The sequence below is a fragment of the Carcharhinus amblyrhynchos genome, chromosome 15 (genome assembly GCF_965287045.1).
Source record: "Carcharhinus amblyrhynchos chromosome 15, sCarAmb.v2.hapA, whole genome shotgun sequence".
Lineage (NCBI taxonomy): Eukaryota > Metazoa > Chordata > Chondrichthyes > Carcharhiniformes > Carcharhinidae > Carcharhinus > Carcharhinus amblyrhynchos.
In genome coordinates this window covers 64,565,341-64,580,807 of record NC_137338.1, presented here as the reverse complement: position 1 = coordinate 64,580,807, position 15,467 = coordinate 64,565,341, and the positions used below count along the sequence as shown (strand labels likewise).

The window sequence follows — 15,467 nt, the reverse complement described above, 5'->3', positions numbered from 1 at the left end:
CCTTGAACAACCTCAGAGCACTCATATAAACATAGAAACTAGAAGCAGGAGTAGGCCATTCAGTCCTTAAGAACCTGTTCCACCATCTTGATCATGGCTGATCATCGGATTTAATATCCCATATCCCTTGATTCCTTCAGCCCCAAGAGCTACATCTAATTTCTTCTTGAAATCAGACAACGTTTTGGCCTCAGTTACATTTGGTGGGAGTAAATTCCACACATTCACCACTCCCTCGGTGAAGAAATTTCTCGTCACTTCAATTCTAAAAGGTCTATCCCTTATCCTCAAACTATGACCTCCAGTGCTGGACTTCCCCATCATTGGGAACATTCTTTCTGAATCCACTCTGTCTAACCCCGTTAGAATTTTATAAGTTTCTATGAGAAGTGGCAGATGGACTTCAACCCGGATAAGTGTGTAGTGGTACATTTTGGCAGGTCCAATGGGATGAAGGAATATAATATTAAGGGTAAAACTCTTAGCAGTGTGGAAAATCAGAAGGATCTTGGGGTCCGGGTTCATAGGACTTCCAAATCAGCTTTGCAGGCAGAGGATGTGGTTAAGAAGGTGTATGGTGTACTCGCCTTCATCAATCGAGGAATTGAGTTTAGGAGTCGGGAGATAATGCTGCAGCTCTATAAGACCCTAGTCAGACCCCACTTGGAGTACTGTGCTCAGTTCTGGTCGCCTCATTACAGGAAGGATGTGGAAGCCATTGAGAGGGTGCAGAGGAGATTTACAAGAATCTCAGAAACCCAGATTGGGTGTCATGCCTTATGAGGATAGGTTGAGAGAGCTTGATCTTTTCTCCTTGGAGAGACGAAGGATGAGAGGGGACCTGATAGAGGTGTATAAGATGTTGAGAGGTATTGATTAGGTGGATTCTCAGAGGCTTTTTCCCAGGGCTGAAATGGCTGCCACAAGAGGACACAGGTTTAAGGTGCTGGGGAGGAGGTACAGAGGGGATGTCAGGGGTAAGTTTTTCACTCAGAGGGTGATGGGTGAGTGGAATCGACAGCCGTTGGTAGTGGTAGAGGCAAATTCGATAGGGTCTTTTAAGAGACTTCTGGATGAGTACATGGGGCTTCATAGGATTGAGGGTTATAGGTAAGTCTAGTAGGTAGAGATATGATCAGTGCAACTTGTGGGCCGAAGGGCCTGTTTGTGCTGTAGTTTTTCTATGAGATCCTCTCTCACGCTTCTAAACTCCAATGAATATAATCCAAAGCACTTTACATTCAATGGAGAATGTCTATGTCCATCTGAGAAAGCCAGCAACACCTAGGTTTACCATTTCATACAAAAGTTGGAACTTCCAACACTGCACTGAACATTGAACTCAGCTGAGAGTAACCCCATCTAAGCTGAGGCTGAAAGGGTCAGGGTATCTGTGAAGTGAGAGCTGCCTGTATGAAGTTAAAGGAAGGAGAGAAGAGGTGGTTCCAGGCCATTATGACAATCTAATAATCAGATTTAGTATCAGTGGCTGGAATTTTCCAATCTTTCTGGTCCTGCTGTGGGTGGGTGGGTGGGTCGGGGGGGGGGGGGGGGAGTTAAAATATGGAGGCCGTGTGGCAGAAACAGAACTAAGAGGAAAGGAGAAAGCAGGAGTGATCATCGAGCTGAGCCAAACGGCTGGATCTCTGAGCAGTCAACAAGCACATTTCCAACCGCTGCCAATGCTTCTTTCACTTTTGAGTGTTTGAATACCCAGAAACAGCCATACTGTGCAAAGGTAACAGCAATTCTGATAGATCCACGACATCTCAATTGATGGGAGCTGGGACTTGAGAAGCTTCTGGAAAGAAATGTGTTACATAGAGAAGGATGTACAGGCAGAATCTTGAGCTGAATAATGCACTCCCAGATCAGGAACGTTCACCGCTTTGTGAGGTGTATTGCGTGGTGCGATGACATGGGGTGCTGTTTACAAAGTCATCACATTGGTTTGCGATAGTATGATGTGCGGGCAGATCAAAGAGCCAGAAACCCTCCCTGTCTATTTAAATTGCAATTCAGAAACCAATTAACATCATTAATGACCCAATTCACTGCTATAATAAGTTCAAAAGGCAATAATATGCCTTCAGGATGAAAATGATGACAGGTGGGGAATCTGTTTTCGAATGAATAAGCATGTTTGGATGGCTATTAAAGTACAAAGCCTATGCTCAGAGCATGTCCTTAATCCATCTCCTTGCTTGCTCCAGAAACCAATTCAAATTCAAATTAAATCCAACTCATGGATCCAAGTTGACAAGAAAAGCCACTGCACCTGATTTTGGGTTTGATCTGACACTAGATCTTAGCCAAAAGAATAACTGCAGCCGAATCCAGAGTTTAGGCTTTGTAATCAACACTTCATTAACTGCTGATTGTGAATGGACAGAGGAACCTTTTGGAAATTGTTTCATCTGCTGATTGACAGGGCTGTACTGATCGATTATTTTCCTGTCCATGACCCAGGGGTAAAAAGTGTCTGAGACGGATGGGGATTGTGCTCTCAGTTGGAGACACAGCCTCCAGTGAGGAGGAAAAGGGTGCGAGAAGGAAGGGAACACAAGGAGGCTCTGATTCTTCAGGAAGGGGACAGGGCAGTACCAGACCCCAAGTATCAGGAGTAACCCAAAAACCCTCAGCGGAGGCACAGACAATCTAATGCTGCCACAAAGTGTACAGGCAGAGGTTTAGCTACCGGCAACTGAGCAAGACTTAGTGCAGAAGGTAATTCAGGAGCCACTGTGACATTATTTGTGAGATCCTAGCAGAGAGAATCTCTTCCAGCTGTGTTGGGGGCCACCTAATGCCTGTCCCAGTGAAAGTAACAGTGGTGGCTTTACTCCTTCACAACAGATTCATTCCACAGGCCTCAGCGAGACAACACAGTCAGCTGCATATCATTGCATTGAGGTATTCACAAATGCAATACATCGCCTTCACACAGGATTTCCAGGTTAGAATGTAACTGGTGACAACTTTGTATTAGATATAATGTGACCAATAAGAACAAGATGTAAGGATTAGCTGACCCAGTAAACCATGGAATCAATTACAGAGTGATGTAATAGTCAGCTGATTCACTATAAATAAGGAACTATGTAGAATTGTGGGTAGCTTGGAGCGGCCCAGGGCGAGGCCCCAAGTTTGGAGTAATGATGTTTCTTTATTAAACCTTTCCTTTGATTTATAAGTTGGAGTAAGTTTTGTTGTATTTTCATTAGCTGCATTTTGAAGAATTCCTTCTGAAAAAACAGTCCAAAGTCAAATGGATAGAGCCTGAGATGTACAATGATTTCAGGTTTCCCCACAGCGCAGGGAAGCGATTGGCTTCACGAAGATCGTCATAAAGGCTGGACAACCACGTACTTTCATCAACAGAAAGGGCTTCCACTCGATCAATGGGTAACCGATGTGTAGCCGTAATCGGTGGGTCATGCAGATTTATGCCAGGTATCCAGGCAGCAGTCATGATGCATACATCCTTAGGGATTCACAGATTCCAGACCTTTTCGCCAACCCTAATTCCTTGAAGCGATGGCTCCTTGATGATAAGGGCTATCAACTGAAATGTTGGCTACTGCCACCTGTGAGAGTGTCATCATAGAACCCTACAGTGCAGAAAGAGGCCCTTCGGCCCATCGAGTCTGCACCAAACACAATCTCACCCAGGCCCTACCCCCATATCCCTACATATTATGCCCACTAATCCCTCTAACCTACGCATCCCTGGATATGAAAGGGCAATTTCTTAGCTTGGCCAATCAACCTAACCCGCACATCTTTGGGCTGTGGGAGGAAACCGGAGTACCCGGAAGAAACCCACGCAGACACGAAGAGAATAAACAAATAAGTAAATAAACAAACAAACAAACACCACACAGACAGCAACCCGAGTCGGGAATCGAACCCAGGACCCTAGAGCTGTGAAGCAGCAGTGCTAACCACTGTGCTACCATGCTGCTCCTGTGTCCAACCTTGTCAGAGAGAGGAGGTACAATAAAAGTCATGCCAGCACCAAGGTCATGGAGCAGAAGACCATCAGTCTCCTGCAGATGCAATTCTCAGGCCTGGATAGATATGGAGCGGCAATGCAGTAACTCCCTCACATGCGCCCTTATGGCCATGATGTGCTGTGCACTCCATAACATCACCACTGAAAGAGGAGATACCCTTGAGCATAGGGGTTAGTTCTCCGAGGATGAGGGCGATGATGAGTTGAGGGACCAAACCTGCTAATGGCCCTGGCTGTGATCAACTGGGTTGCTTAATATGGAAAAGGTTTCTATAGTACATCTTGCCACTGCAACAAAAAGGGTTTGGTGAGATCTTTTTCCCAGTGCTTGGCAGGAACTGGTCATGCCAATCATATACTGCAAGCAGGAGGGCACCAAGGTAGGCCTAACTGAATCTGGGGGCAGCTATTTCCCCTTAGAGAATGCACCCCTCACTCAACGGTACAGATGTCAATGCATAGAAATAGGTAATAAATGTACAATTCCTCAATACCAAAAGGTGGGAGATTTTAAAATTCCTGCCACCTATGAGGATTTACCTGGTTTTGCAATGATGAGCTGAAACTGAAGTTTAAACTGATCAGGTTGGCCTCTTTTAAGGTCAAACCAAATAAACAAACTCAAGTTAAATCAGGTCATAAATCAGGTAAAATCAAAGGGGCAGCTTCCCAAAAGGAAGGGGAACAGCCTGAACAAAATCAAAGTACAAAGGAAACTTAAAAACGTCAAATTAAAATGTGATTATTAGGATCAATAATGCACCCCCAGCTGCTCCGGTGCCCAACAGGGTGCCTGATCAGGTTGGAAAACGCACGAATCTTCACTATGTATGATCGAGCGCATCCATTAATCATCCGATCAGTCACTTGACACTGCCTGATGGTCCTTTAAACTGCTGGCCATTATCTCATTCCAGGTCACAGCCTACAGCCTCAGAGATCGGACATTCTATCCTCCAGCACTCTTGGGTGGTGTGACAGTCTGTAACACGCCCTTGCCACCAATTACCATATTATTGGGCGCACAACAATGCTGGGCTTAGGAGTCAGGATGCCACCAATCTCTGGGTGCCGAACCACCGTCAGCATGTAACTTCAGCCCAACTGCTACCTGCCGAGAATCAGCTAAGTTCTTAATAGGAAGGGACTGGAATTTTGCTTACCATTATCCTAAATGTGAGTCCTCAGATTTCTGATCCTCCCACCAGTGGAAACAATTTCCATCATTTTCTCTATCAAAACAGTTCAGAATGGAAGAAGATGAGTAAAAATGGGTGAAAGTTGGTGAAGCACTGGTCCAGTACATGAAGTTCCATTTCTACTCCTGCCCTCTTCCCATATAAAGCTTCTTTTGTAGGCTTTTTGCAAACTGCCTTCAGCAGACATCTGCATGTTTAAGACACAGGAAGCACCTGTTTTAGTTTAAAACATTTCACAAACAAGTATTTCTCATTGAAGAATGCTGACAGCAGTCAGTTACAAGTTCTGCGATTTTGTCCTCACGAAGCTTAGAAGTTGACGGAGAGGGAGAAGAGCAAGGAGAGATGTTACCATTTTTTGTAATGATTTGCTGTAGTTAGTTCATGAGGAAAGTACTCATACAGCTGAAGGAGATGCAACCGACAGTCTGATATGAGTTAGCACTGCAGCATTAACACTACAATTGCCATGCATTTCAGCATGGGAGCCTAAAGTCAGGGGCTTTCCAGTGTGTTGTTGTTGAACAGCTCATACTAAATTTGCGTGTGTACACATGTCTAGATAGGATTGGGCTTGCTGGTGATGTTTCATACATTTGAAAGTCTGCTAGCATTCAGTGTCCAGGATCACACAGTGCCCATGTAACCTTGTCCTGAAATCAGACTCTTTTCCTCCAGAGTGGATTGTATATTTTGGAAGTAGGGAAAAACATCATATAACAAACACATAAAAATAGCACAATGACTTTGTTTCAATATCACTGCATTTGTATTTGCTAGCATTTTTCATTGTTTGCCTAATACTTTTCATGATAATGATGCCATGCCCTATATTTTTCACCAGGATATCCTTAGCCTTTTCTTCCTCAGCCTCTGCACTAAGCAGCATCTCACCTTTGAGATTTCAATTTTCATCTCAGCTCCTCTTTCCCTGTCACCTCTGAATTCAATGACCTTCTGCCATTCCTACAATCCTATAAACTCCCCTATCCATACTCTTGGCCACACACTTGACTTTGCCTTTCCCGTGGCTTATCTAAGCTGTGGCCATCTCCAATCATTTCCTCGTGTGCCTCTCCATGCTTCCCGCCCTACTTCTTTCTGTGTTCATCCTAAGAAATGCACTAAGCCAAATCACTTAGAACTACACTTTCTAAATCCCGATTGCCCAACCTTTGACATTCCATTCGCCAAAATACGACTGCCAATTTGCTTAACCTTCTCCTTCTGTCCATCTTGTCCCAAGTTAAACCTTTATTCTCTCTTAGCTCAGATGACCTTTTGGTAGGACCCCAATTTTTGCCGACACATAACTGGGACCACATCACCCTGCTAGAACTGCAATGCCAAGTCTGCCAGCCAACATTTGTACTTTGTTCAAATAGCCATCTTAAGCCTGGATAGTGAATGCAGACAGAGTATTCACCCTCTGCAAGCAGTTTAAGGTTTAATTAATCAAGCAAGTTAGACCGAATATACAGCAACCAGACAATTAGTTCCATTAGCTCTCCTGCTTCAAACCATTATCCATTCCCTTACTATAGATGCGCAGGTTAGATGGACTGGCCATGCTAAGTTGCCCGTTAGTGTCCAAGGGTGTGTACTTCATGTAGATTAGCCGTGGTAAATGTAAGGGGTTATGGGGGTAGGGTGGGCTTGGGTAAGATGCTCTTTCAGTGAGTCAGTGCAGACGCGATAGGCCAAATGGCCTCCTTCTGCATTGTAGGGATTCTATGGTTCTAATACCATCTATCTCAGAATATCTCCGAGGGGAGGTGGTGGTGTAGTTAATGGACTGGTAATCCAGCGATCAGAGTAATGCTCTGGGAACCTGGGTTTGAATCCCACCACTGCAGATGGTGAAATCTGAATTCAATAAAAAATCTAGCCCATTTTCATAAAAAAAAAGATTTAATGACTCCCAACCCACAGTCAATGTGGCTGATTCTTAAATATCCTATGAAATGGCCTAGCAATCTCCAATGGCATTTTCAGTCCAGAATGGTGCACAGAGCCAGTGTATTTAGTAGTACTGTACAGTGAACAGCATATCTGACTGCAACATGCACAGAAATATTGCAATCTGATATATTACAACATTGTTAGTTGCCCCAGTTACACAGCCAATGACACTGGAACAAGGTAAAAGATGGTTATTATTCTCGTTGGCAAAACGTTTTATAATGATGGGAGCAGTAGAACATCATAGTCCAAACCCACTCTATAATCTCAACCAAAGAAGCAATGCAAAAGCTCAACCACAAATATCACTGAATGTCAAAGCCAAACTGTCCAGATGGAATAGATTGTCACATACTCAAGTTAACACATCTTCATAAAACACTAGATGGGTAATTGTAACTGCAGAATAGGCAAGGTTGTCAGTTTACTGGAGGTTTCCATTCAGGTGAATGTTATTTATTTGTGAATACATAAAACAGAGACAAGTCGGGATTAGTTCATGAAAAAAAACCTGCAGCTGAGCTCTTCTGAATAGATTCAATTCATTTTAAGCACTGTAAATATGCCAGCATCTCCCTGGCAACAGAGTATTTTTTAAAATTTGTTATAGTTTTTTTCAATTATATGTCAGTACACAAAGCAATAAAAAAATCCAGTTCAACTAAGAAAAGAGGTGGAGGGCATACTTACACCTTTAATTTTATCACCTGAAATTATTTATCAGGAAAGAATCATATTGCATTTATAAAATATGCTCACAAAATCACTTCAGAAAAAAGCATTCTAATGTATTCTGTGTCACTAACCAGTTACAGTAAGAAGTCTCACAACATCAGGTTGAAGTCCAATGGGTTTGTTTGGAATCACCAGCTTTTGGAGTGCTGCTCCTACATCAGGTGAGTGTGATAGACCACTTACCTGATGAAAGCTCGTGATTCAACTTGAGTTGATTTTTGGAGCAAGTAAGGAGGTGATTCATGGTTTGTCCTGTCCACTCTGCGCGTTGGTTTTGTAATTCTTTTAAAAAAGTTACTCGCATTAATTGCCCATCCTTGGTTGCTACAAAGGACTGGTAGACCTTCCTCCTGAACCTATAGTGTAGGTACACCCACACTGCTGTTTGGGAGAGAGTTCTAGGATTTCTAGGACTGAAAGAGCGGTTTTAATGCCCAGCTGGGGATAGTGTGTGACTTATACTGGGACTTAGAGGTGATGGTTTTCTCTTGTGTCCACTGCCAGTCCTGGGTGGTTAAGATCACAGGTTTGACTTGAAGCCTCAGTGACTTGTTGCAGCCCACCGTATAGATTCTACCCCTGCAGGTAGAAGGGGTGGATATTTAAGGATAGTAAGGGATTCTCAAAGCATTTTTTTTTTAACTCTGACCTACCTGTTGCTGTTACTGTTGGTAACCTTTGCGCCTCTGACTGCACAGAAAAGATTTGTTAAACTGGATCCAGGGTCTACATAAACAAAAGTGTGTGTGTGTGTGTGTTGGGGGGGGGTGTAGTGCTGGGGGCTGAGTTCTGTCATACATAAAATTATTCCTGATTCCAAGAAGCTAAGCATGACTCGTCAGCGTTTTGTGGGTTCTTTTTCAAGCACTCAGGAAATGTAAACAGTTTCAGCACTTTTGATGTCTGATTTCGGAATTGTTACAGAGGAAGCGGCATGTATGCGAGACTCTATTAACCGTATTGTTTCCATTCCTGCAGTGCTCCTTCACTACGAAGCCTGTCACCAGGATCTATGACGTGTGTACATTAGTTTTCGATACAACCACTCCTGTATCCAGCAATGAGTAACGAGCTTTCTTAATAACCACTTATATTCTGAAATGGAGACGGTGCATGTAAGTAGTTTACAGACCGCGTTGCAGTAAGAAACATCTTTGAAACAGTAACGCATATAAGCAACTGGCCAGTTGCCCCGAAGGGCATGGAGGGGGAAAGAAGTCAGTATCCACGTTTTTAATAAGAGGAAGGATAAAAACATTTTAACAATCACTTACCCCACAAATGATTTGCTTTTCCAAAAACACAGAGTCTGCCATAGTTAGTGCATTGACAATCCACACACACCAGTTCTTGAAGTCAGTTGTAAAGCAAAGTGATAGGTCTCGAATGAAGCAGATTAACAGCGTTGCCAACTTTCACACTCCAGCTTATGCAGAATCCAGGTTCGTGTAGCATGAGCGATGCTCTTGCGCTTCATTTGTCCTGTCTGCCGGTTAACATCTTTCACTGCTCGCCCGCTTTACAATCAGGTCAGACTGGAAGGGCTACATGCTCAGCGCTGCCTTCTAAAGCGGGGAGCAGCCTGCAGAAAGATGATTTAAAATCCCGTCCCCCCCCCCCCCGTTCCCCGCCGCCCTTTGGCACTGCAGATGGATCTTCGCGGGGGGAGAGGGGGGAAAGAGAGGTGGGGTTTCAACTGACGACAAGACCCAAGTCACTGGCACATCCCCGCTGAGGATCGGATAGAGGGATCGCTCTGACCCATTCCTGGCGAATAGGATGACATAATGGGAGAAATACACAATCTGGAAAGTTGCAGCTGTTCCCAGTTAGAAGACCGCACTAACCTCAGACTCAGATGTCTGCAGCTCATGTCCACACGCTGGCTGGAAAGCATTTACTGCCGCTCGCTCATTTCAACAAAAAAAGGTAGACGCCCCCCTACCGAAATTAGCTGAACAGAGTGAGAATTGCTGATTTGTCCTCCACTTTTAAGCTGCTAGGAGCGAGGCGACTTCTTGCAAGCCTTCTCATAGAGTCACAGAGGTTTACAGCATGGCCCTTCGGCCCAACTTGTCCATGCCACCCTTTTTTAAAAAAACTCAAAGCTAATCCCAATTGCCCGCATTTGGCCCATATCCCTCTATACCAGTCTTACCCATGTAATTGTCTAAATGCTTTTTAAAAGATAAAATTGTACCCATCTTTACTACCATCTCTGGCAGCTTGTTCCAGACACTCACCACCCTCTGTGTGAAAAAATTGTCCCTCTGGACACTTTTGTATCTCTCCTCAAATCTATGCCCTCTAGTTTTACACTCCCCTACTTTTAGGAAAAGATACTGATTATCTAGCTGTTCTGTGCCCCTTATTATTTTATAGACCTCTATAAGATCACCCCTCAGCCTTCTACGCTCCAGAGAAAAAAGTCCCATTCTATCCAGCCTCTCCTTATAACTCAAACCGTCAAGTCCCGGTAGCAGCCTCTTCTGCACTTTTTATAGTTTAATAATATCCTTTCTATAATAGGGTGACCAGAATTGGTGAATGCTGATTTACATTCTCTCAGCTGACATTAGAGTCCTGTCTTTCTTTTTAATACAATACAAATTTGCCAACCCTTAGATTTCGCTGGCTGGTATTAGTCAGCGATTCATTTGCAAGTGACTCACACTCATTGCCTCTCGAGTCAAAATGTTGTACGCTCAAGCAAGACTGACACATTTCCCCCCCACCACCCCAAAGCAACCTTCAGCCTTGCACCCCCTCAACAACAATTAACTTCCTAAAATGAACATTGTATATTAATATGAACAAAATTTCTGCATTTATAATTAAATTGACTTCCACAAGAAAGAAGAATATTTTGGTTTGTACATCCTCATTGTTCTATACTGTTCACAGGATATGTAGCGGAAAATATGTACATTATAATATGTAATGTGGCTCATATGATTCAGCACAATGGGGCAATCTTACAAAAAGAATTCTACGTCCAGGACAAGCATGAAAAGGGAGGTGTTTCTGATCCATTTTTAAGCGAGTCCAAATCTGCGATCTTACGCGTTTAGAGTAAAAAGAAGAAAAATGTTTCTCTCCTATAGGGGAGGGGCAGGACTTAAATCACTCAAATTCTGCTGAGAGCAGCAGAGGGTGCCACTGAGTATGCAAAAGTCCTTCTGCTGCGAAGAGCAATAGAGGCTGAATGATAGTTCTCTCACTATCAGTCTCTGTTGCTCTCAGCCAGCCTCTGTGGCCTTAGCAGGCCTCCCCCCCGGCAGGTACCGCAGGGGCCCGCAGCCTATCACAACACCCCTCCAGTCCGGATCAATCAAGCCCCCCACAAGCTCCCCCATTGGCCCGGACTGATCCCTCCTCGCTCCCCCCACCAATCGCAATGAAGTGTGTGGAGCGGTTACCCACCACCACCCCCATGATTGACCTGCCCTCGAAAGGCCCTGCCCCTCAGGCCCCACCTACTTGGCAATGCGTGGTGGAACAGAAAGAAATCCCACAACACCAGCTTAAAGTCCGACAAGTTTATTTGTAGCAAACGCCCCAAGCTTTCGGAACAGGCTGCCAGGTGGCTGGAAGTTCTGAACTCCCAGTTCCACCTGACGAAGGGACAGCCCGTTCCGAAAGCTTGGGGCATTTGCTACAAATAAACTTGTTGGACTTTAAGCTGGTGTTGTGGGATTTCTTTCTGTTTTATCCCCAGTCCAATGCTGGCATCTCCACATCATTATGCGGTGGACACAGCTAGGATACCTAGTGGACAGTACCAGCCTGACACCGTGGCACTGCCCGATGGGCACACTCCTGGCCCCCAACCGCCCCGGGTGGGGGGGGGGGGGTGGTGGAATCAGTGGCCTCCAGTTCTACCAGCAAGGCCATCATGTCTGGGGACCAGCTGTGATTTTTACTGGAGAGAACCTCGCCTGGCAAGGCTACAGAGGCAAATGAGCCCCGAAGACAATGTCCCGGGCTTGCCAATGACATTGAAATTATACTAAAATGTGATTTAACTAATTTATTCAGCCTCATGCTGGAAACAGGTATGAGGCTGACCTTGCTAGAAATCATAAGTTGACAGGTGAGACGCGATGGTAAGACTGCCCCTATGTGTTCCTGCAACAATTCTAGAGCATTTTATGCAAATTTGCACAATCAATAATCATTAGGATAGAGCAGGGCTAGATTAAATTATGCTCTTTGATACCATTTACTGGTTCACAACGATAGAAACTCTACAGTGCAGGAGACCATTTGGCCCACTGAATCTCCACCACCTCTACGAAAGATCATCTTGCCCAAGAAAGCTTGCTCCTAAAGCAAGAGAATGGGAGGGAGCAGTGGGATGGCTGCACTGATGACCACCTCTATTGAAAGAGTAGTCACCTGCATGGAAAATCAACAGCTCACTGAGTGTACACTGGCCCTCACCAACGGCCTGTCACAGTGCCACTTTACACAGATGGTGCAAAGCCCTAACCCACTGGGTCAAAGTTTCACTGAAATGCAGCTAAGCGCTCTCCAAATCTTGGCTGGCAGGGAATGACATAGGGGCTCTGGGAGGGACATGAAAGTACACCAGCAATTGATACTTCGCTCAAGGCACTCAATCTCTTATAGCAAGTGCAGACAATGTGCTGCCTCTTGCCATGAAGACCGGATCTTCCCCTGCACAGGTGTAGGTAGGACATTCTTTAGCAGGGCCTTCACAGGGTTAAAATGCAGAACAAATCTGCCAAGAGCATTTCATCCGTCACAGCAGGGAAATAAGAAGCCTGCCTCTAGCTCAGCTGAAACCACAGAGGTTATGTCATTTAGGGGTCAGAGCAAATGTATGAGAAAGACTTAATAATTACACATTGGGTTCCCTTGGGTCTGTACAGCAATATTAGTGATACTATGCTGATGTTTGTTTCGACTATACACATAATTTGAACATCTCAGAATCCTGGCCTCCACTTTACTGCATGCTCTATTCGTCCTGGTCAGTAACCTTCAGGCGAATGGAACAATCATGCTTTATGAGGAGGAAAGAGTGTGAATGACAATGTTGGCTAGTTGAATGAAGTGTATCTGGTTTTTGAGGGGTGGGAGGTTGCAGAGTGGGGAGTAGGGAGAAACAGAGAAATGATGGCCATTCTTGATGACTTCATGCAAACATATTTAGTGAAATGTAGTCTGAGTACATCATTGGCTTCTCTGGCATCCATGTGCCTGGCTGCTGGCACCATGGCCACATCGTGCACTTCCTCCTCCTCTTCAGTAGATCCCAGGTGTTCAACACATTCCTCCAGTTGGAGCTCTACTCTTCTCCGCAGTACAATGTTGTGAAAGGCACAACAGATGACAGTAATTCTAAAGACTCCAGGTGGAGTATACTAAAGTGTGCACAGAATATCATTGAATCCCTATAGAGCAGAAGGAAGCCATTTGACCCATCGAGTCTGCACCATCAACAATTCCACCAAGGCCCTATCCCTGTAACCCCACATATTTACCGTGCTGATCCCCTTACACTCAGGGGCAACTTAGCATGACCAATCAACATAACTCGTACATCTTTGGGCTGTGGGAGGAAACCGAAGCACCAGAGGAAACCCAGACAGGCATGAGGAGAAGGTGCAAACTCCACACAGACAGTCACACGAGGCTGGAATTGAATCAGGGTCCCTGGAGCTGTAAGGCAGCACTGCTAACCACTGTGCCACCATGCCAAAGTGTGAATATTCTCTTGCTTAAAAAAATCTTTATGGTCTGGGAAAAACATTGAGCAGTTCTGAACCTGAAGATTCTTTGGTTTTTGTCCTCAGAAGATTATTCTCCAGAGCAATTTAAGTGAAATCCAATTAACATCTTTCCCAGGCATAGTCACTCAACCATCCATATATATTTCAAGCTCCAGCTGTATTAAAAATAATTAATCCTAACAACCTTGGTGGTATCAGAGAGCTAACAAAAACAAATTATTACTGGCATGGAAGCAAAATGAGAGAATAAGTTGTTTCCAGACTTTACTGTTCATCGGATGGCTTTTTGTTTGAAACCTAGACAAGAAACCACTGACACCAAGTTTGCCTTCCTCAAAAGGCAATTGGAACATACTGTGAGCTTCTATTAGTAGCTATTAAAACTCTTCAGCATTATTTCCAATTGGTCCACAATCTATGACTGTAACACTACGTTCTGTACTCTCTCCTTTCCTTCTCTATGAACAGCATGCTTTGTCTGTCTAGCACACAAGAAACAATACTTTTTACTGTATACTAACACATATGACAATAAATAATAATATGATAATAATAAATATGACAAATTTGTGGGATAAGCTGAGTATGCCTGCATCTAAAAGTTCTTTGACATGAGACCATGCTCTGTGGAAGAGATCTATTTGCATATTATTGCAAATATTTAGTTGGCTATTTATATCAGTCAAATATTGAAAGAAGTATCCCAGCCAGGAACATAGGTTTGGGGCATCACTGCTTAATGATGTGCGAATGTACTTGTTTCTAGGAAAAAAGAAAACTGAACGACATGAAAAGTTAATTAAGTGCCGTTGCTGTGTGGAAAATGGCTTGCTGGGTTATTTCCAGTTTCTAAAAATGCTTAAAATTTAAGCAGGAACCTCCTTTGGAGTATATCTTGATCTTAAAATTTTGTTCTCACTAGAACAGCAGAGATTGAGTGGTGACCTTATAGATGTCTACAATATTATGAGAGGCATGGACAGAGTGGATAGTCAAAAACTTTTTCCCAGGGTGGAAGAGTCAACTACTATGGGGCACAGGTTTAAGGTGTAAGAGGCAAAGTTTAAAGGGGATGTACGAGGCAGAATTTTTACAGTAAGAAGTCTGACAACACCAGGTTTAGGTCCAACCAATTTATTCGATAGCAAACTCACAAGCTTTTGAGGTTCCCCTCTTTGTCAGGTGAATGAAGAGTTCTGGCCTCAGACAGAGCATATGAAGCACAGACAGATTTTTTACACAGAGAATGGAAGCAGATACAATAGTGACTTCTAAGGGGCATCTTGACAAATATATGAAAAGGATGGGAATACAGGGATATGGTCCCCAGAAGGGTAGGAGGTTTTAGTTAAGTCAGGTAGCATGGTCAATGCACGCTTAGAGGGCCAAAGGGCTGTTCCTGCACTGTAATCTTCTTTGTTCTAAGGGATACATACTTGAGAATATATTACTGAATCAGCTTTCAGCATCCTTTCAGGCAGTGCAGTCCAGATCATAACTCTGTAAAAAATTTTCCTCCGGTTCTGCCAATGGAAGTAGTTTCTCCTTATTTACTCTAGCGAAACCCTTCATAATTTCAAACACCTCCTTCTAAATCTCATCCTTCTTTGGAAGTTTTAAAAAAAAACTTTAAGAAATGTACTGCACTATTGATTTAAGTTCACATAAAGAGTTCTTCTGTGCCACATCTGTAGTGCTACTTCTTTGCACCCAAAAATGAAAACTTCTAAATTTCTAATACCTCCATTCAGGCTCTCAAAACCAATCCTGTTAATATAACCCTTTGGCTTGAAGGCC

The 15,467-nt window shown here is 43.9% G+C and overlaps 1 protein-coding gene across 2 annotated transcripts in view; it reads right to left on the bottom strand.

Moving 5' to 3' along the window:
- Nucleotides 1-15,467, bottom strand: part of LOC145353375 (rho GTPase-activating protein 6-like) — a 554,657-nt gene that overhangs the window by 332,764 nt on the left and 206,426 nt on the right. The window contains exon 1 of one of the 2 annotated variants that reach the window (XM_080204083.1): nucleotides 9,186-9,497. The exons of the other annotated variant lie outside the window; for it this stretch is intronic. Coding sequence (XP_080060209.1) covers nucleotides 9,186-9,227 — 42 coding nt within the window. The 5' untranslated portion in view covers nucleotides 9,228-9,497. Of the gene's footprint in view, nucleotides 1-9,185; nucleotides 9,498-15,467 lie in introns of those variants that run through there. 2 annotated transcript variants of the gene reach the window in all.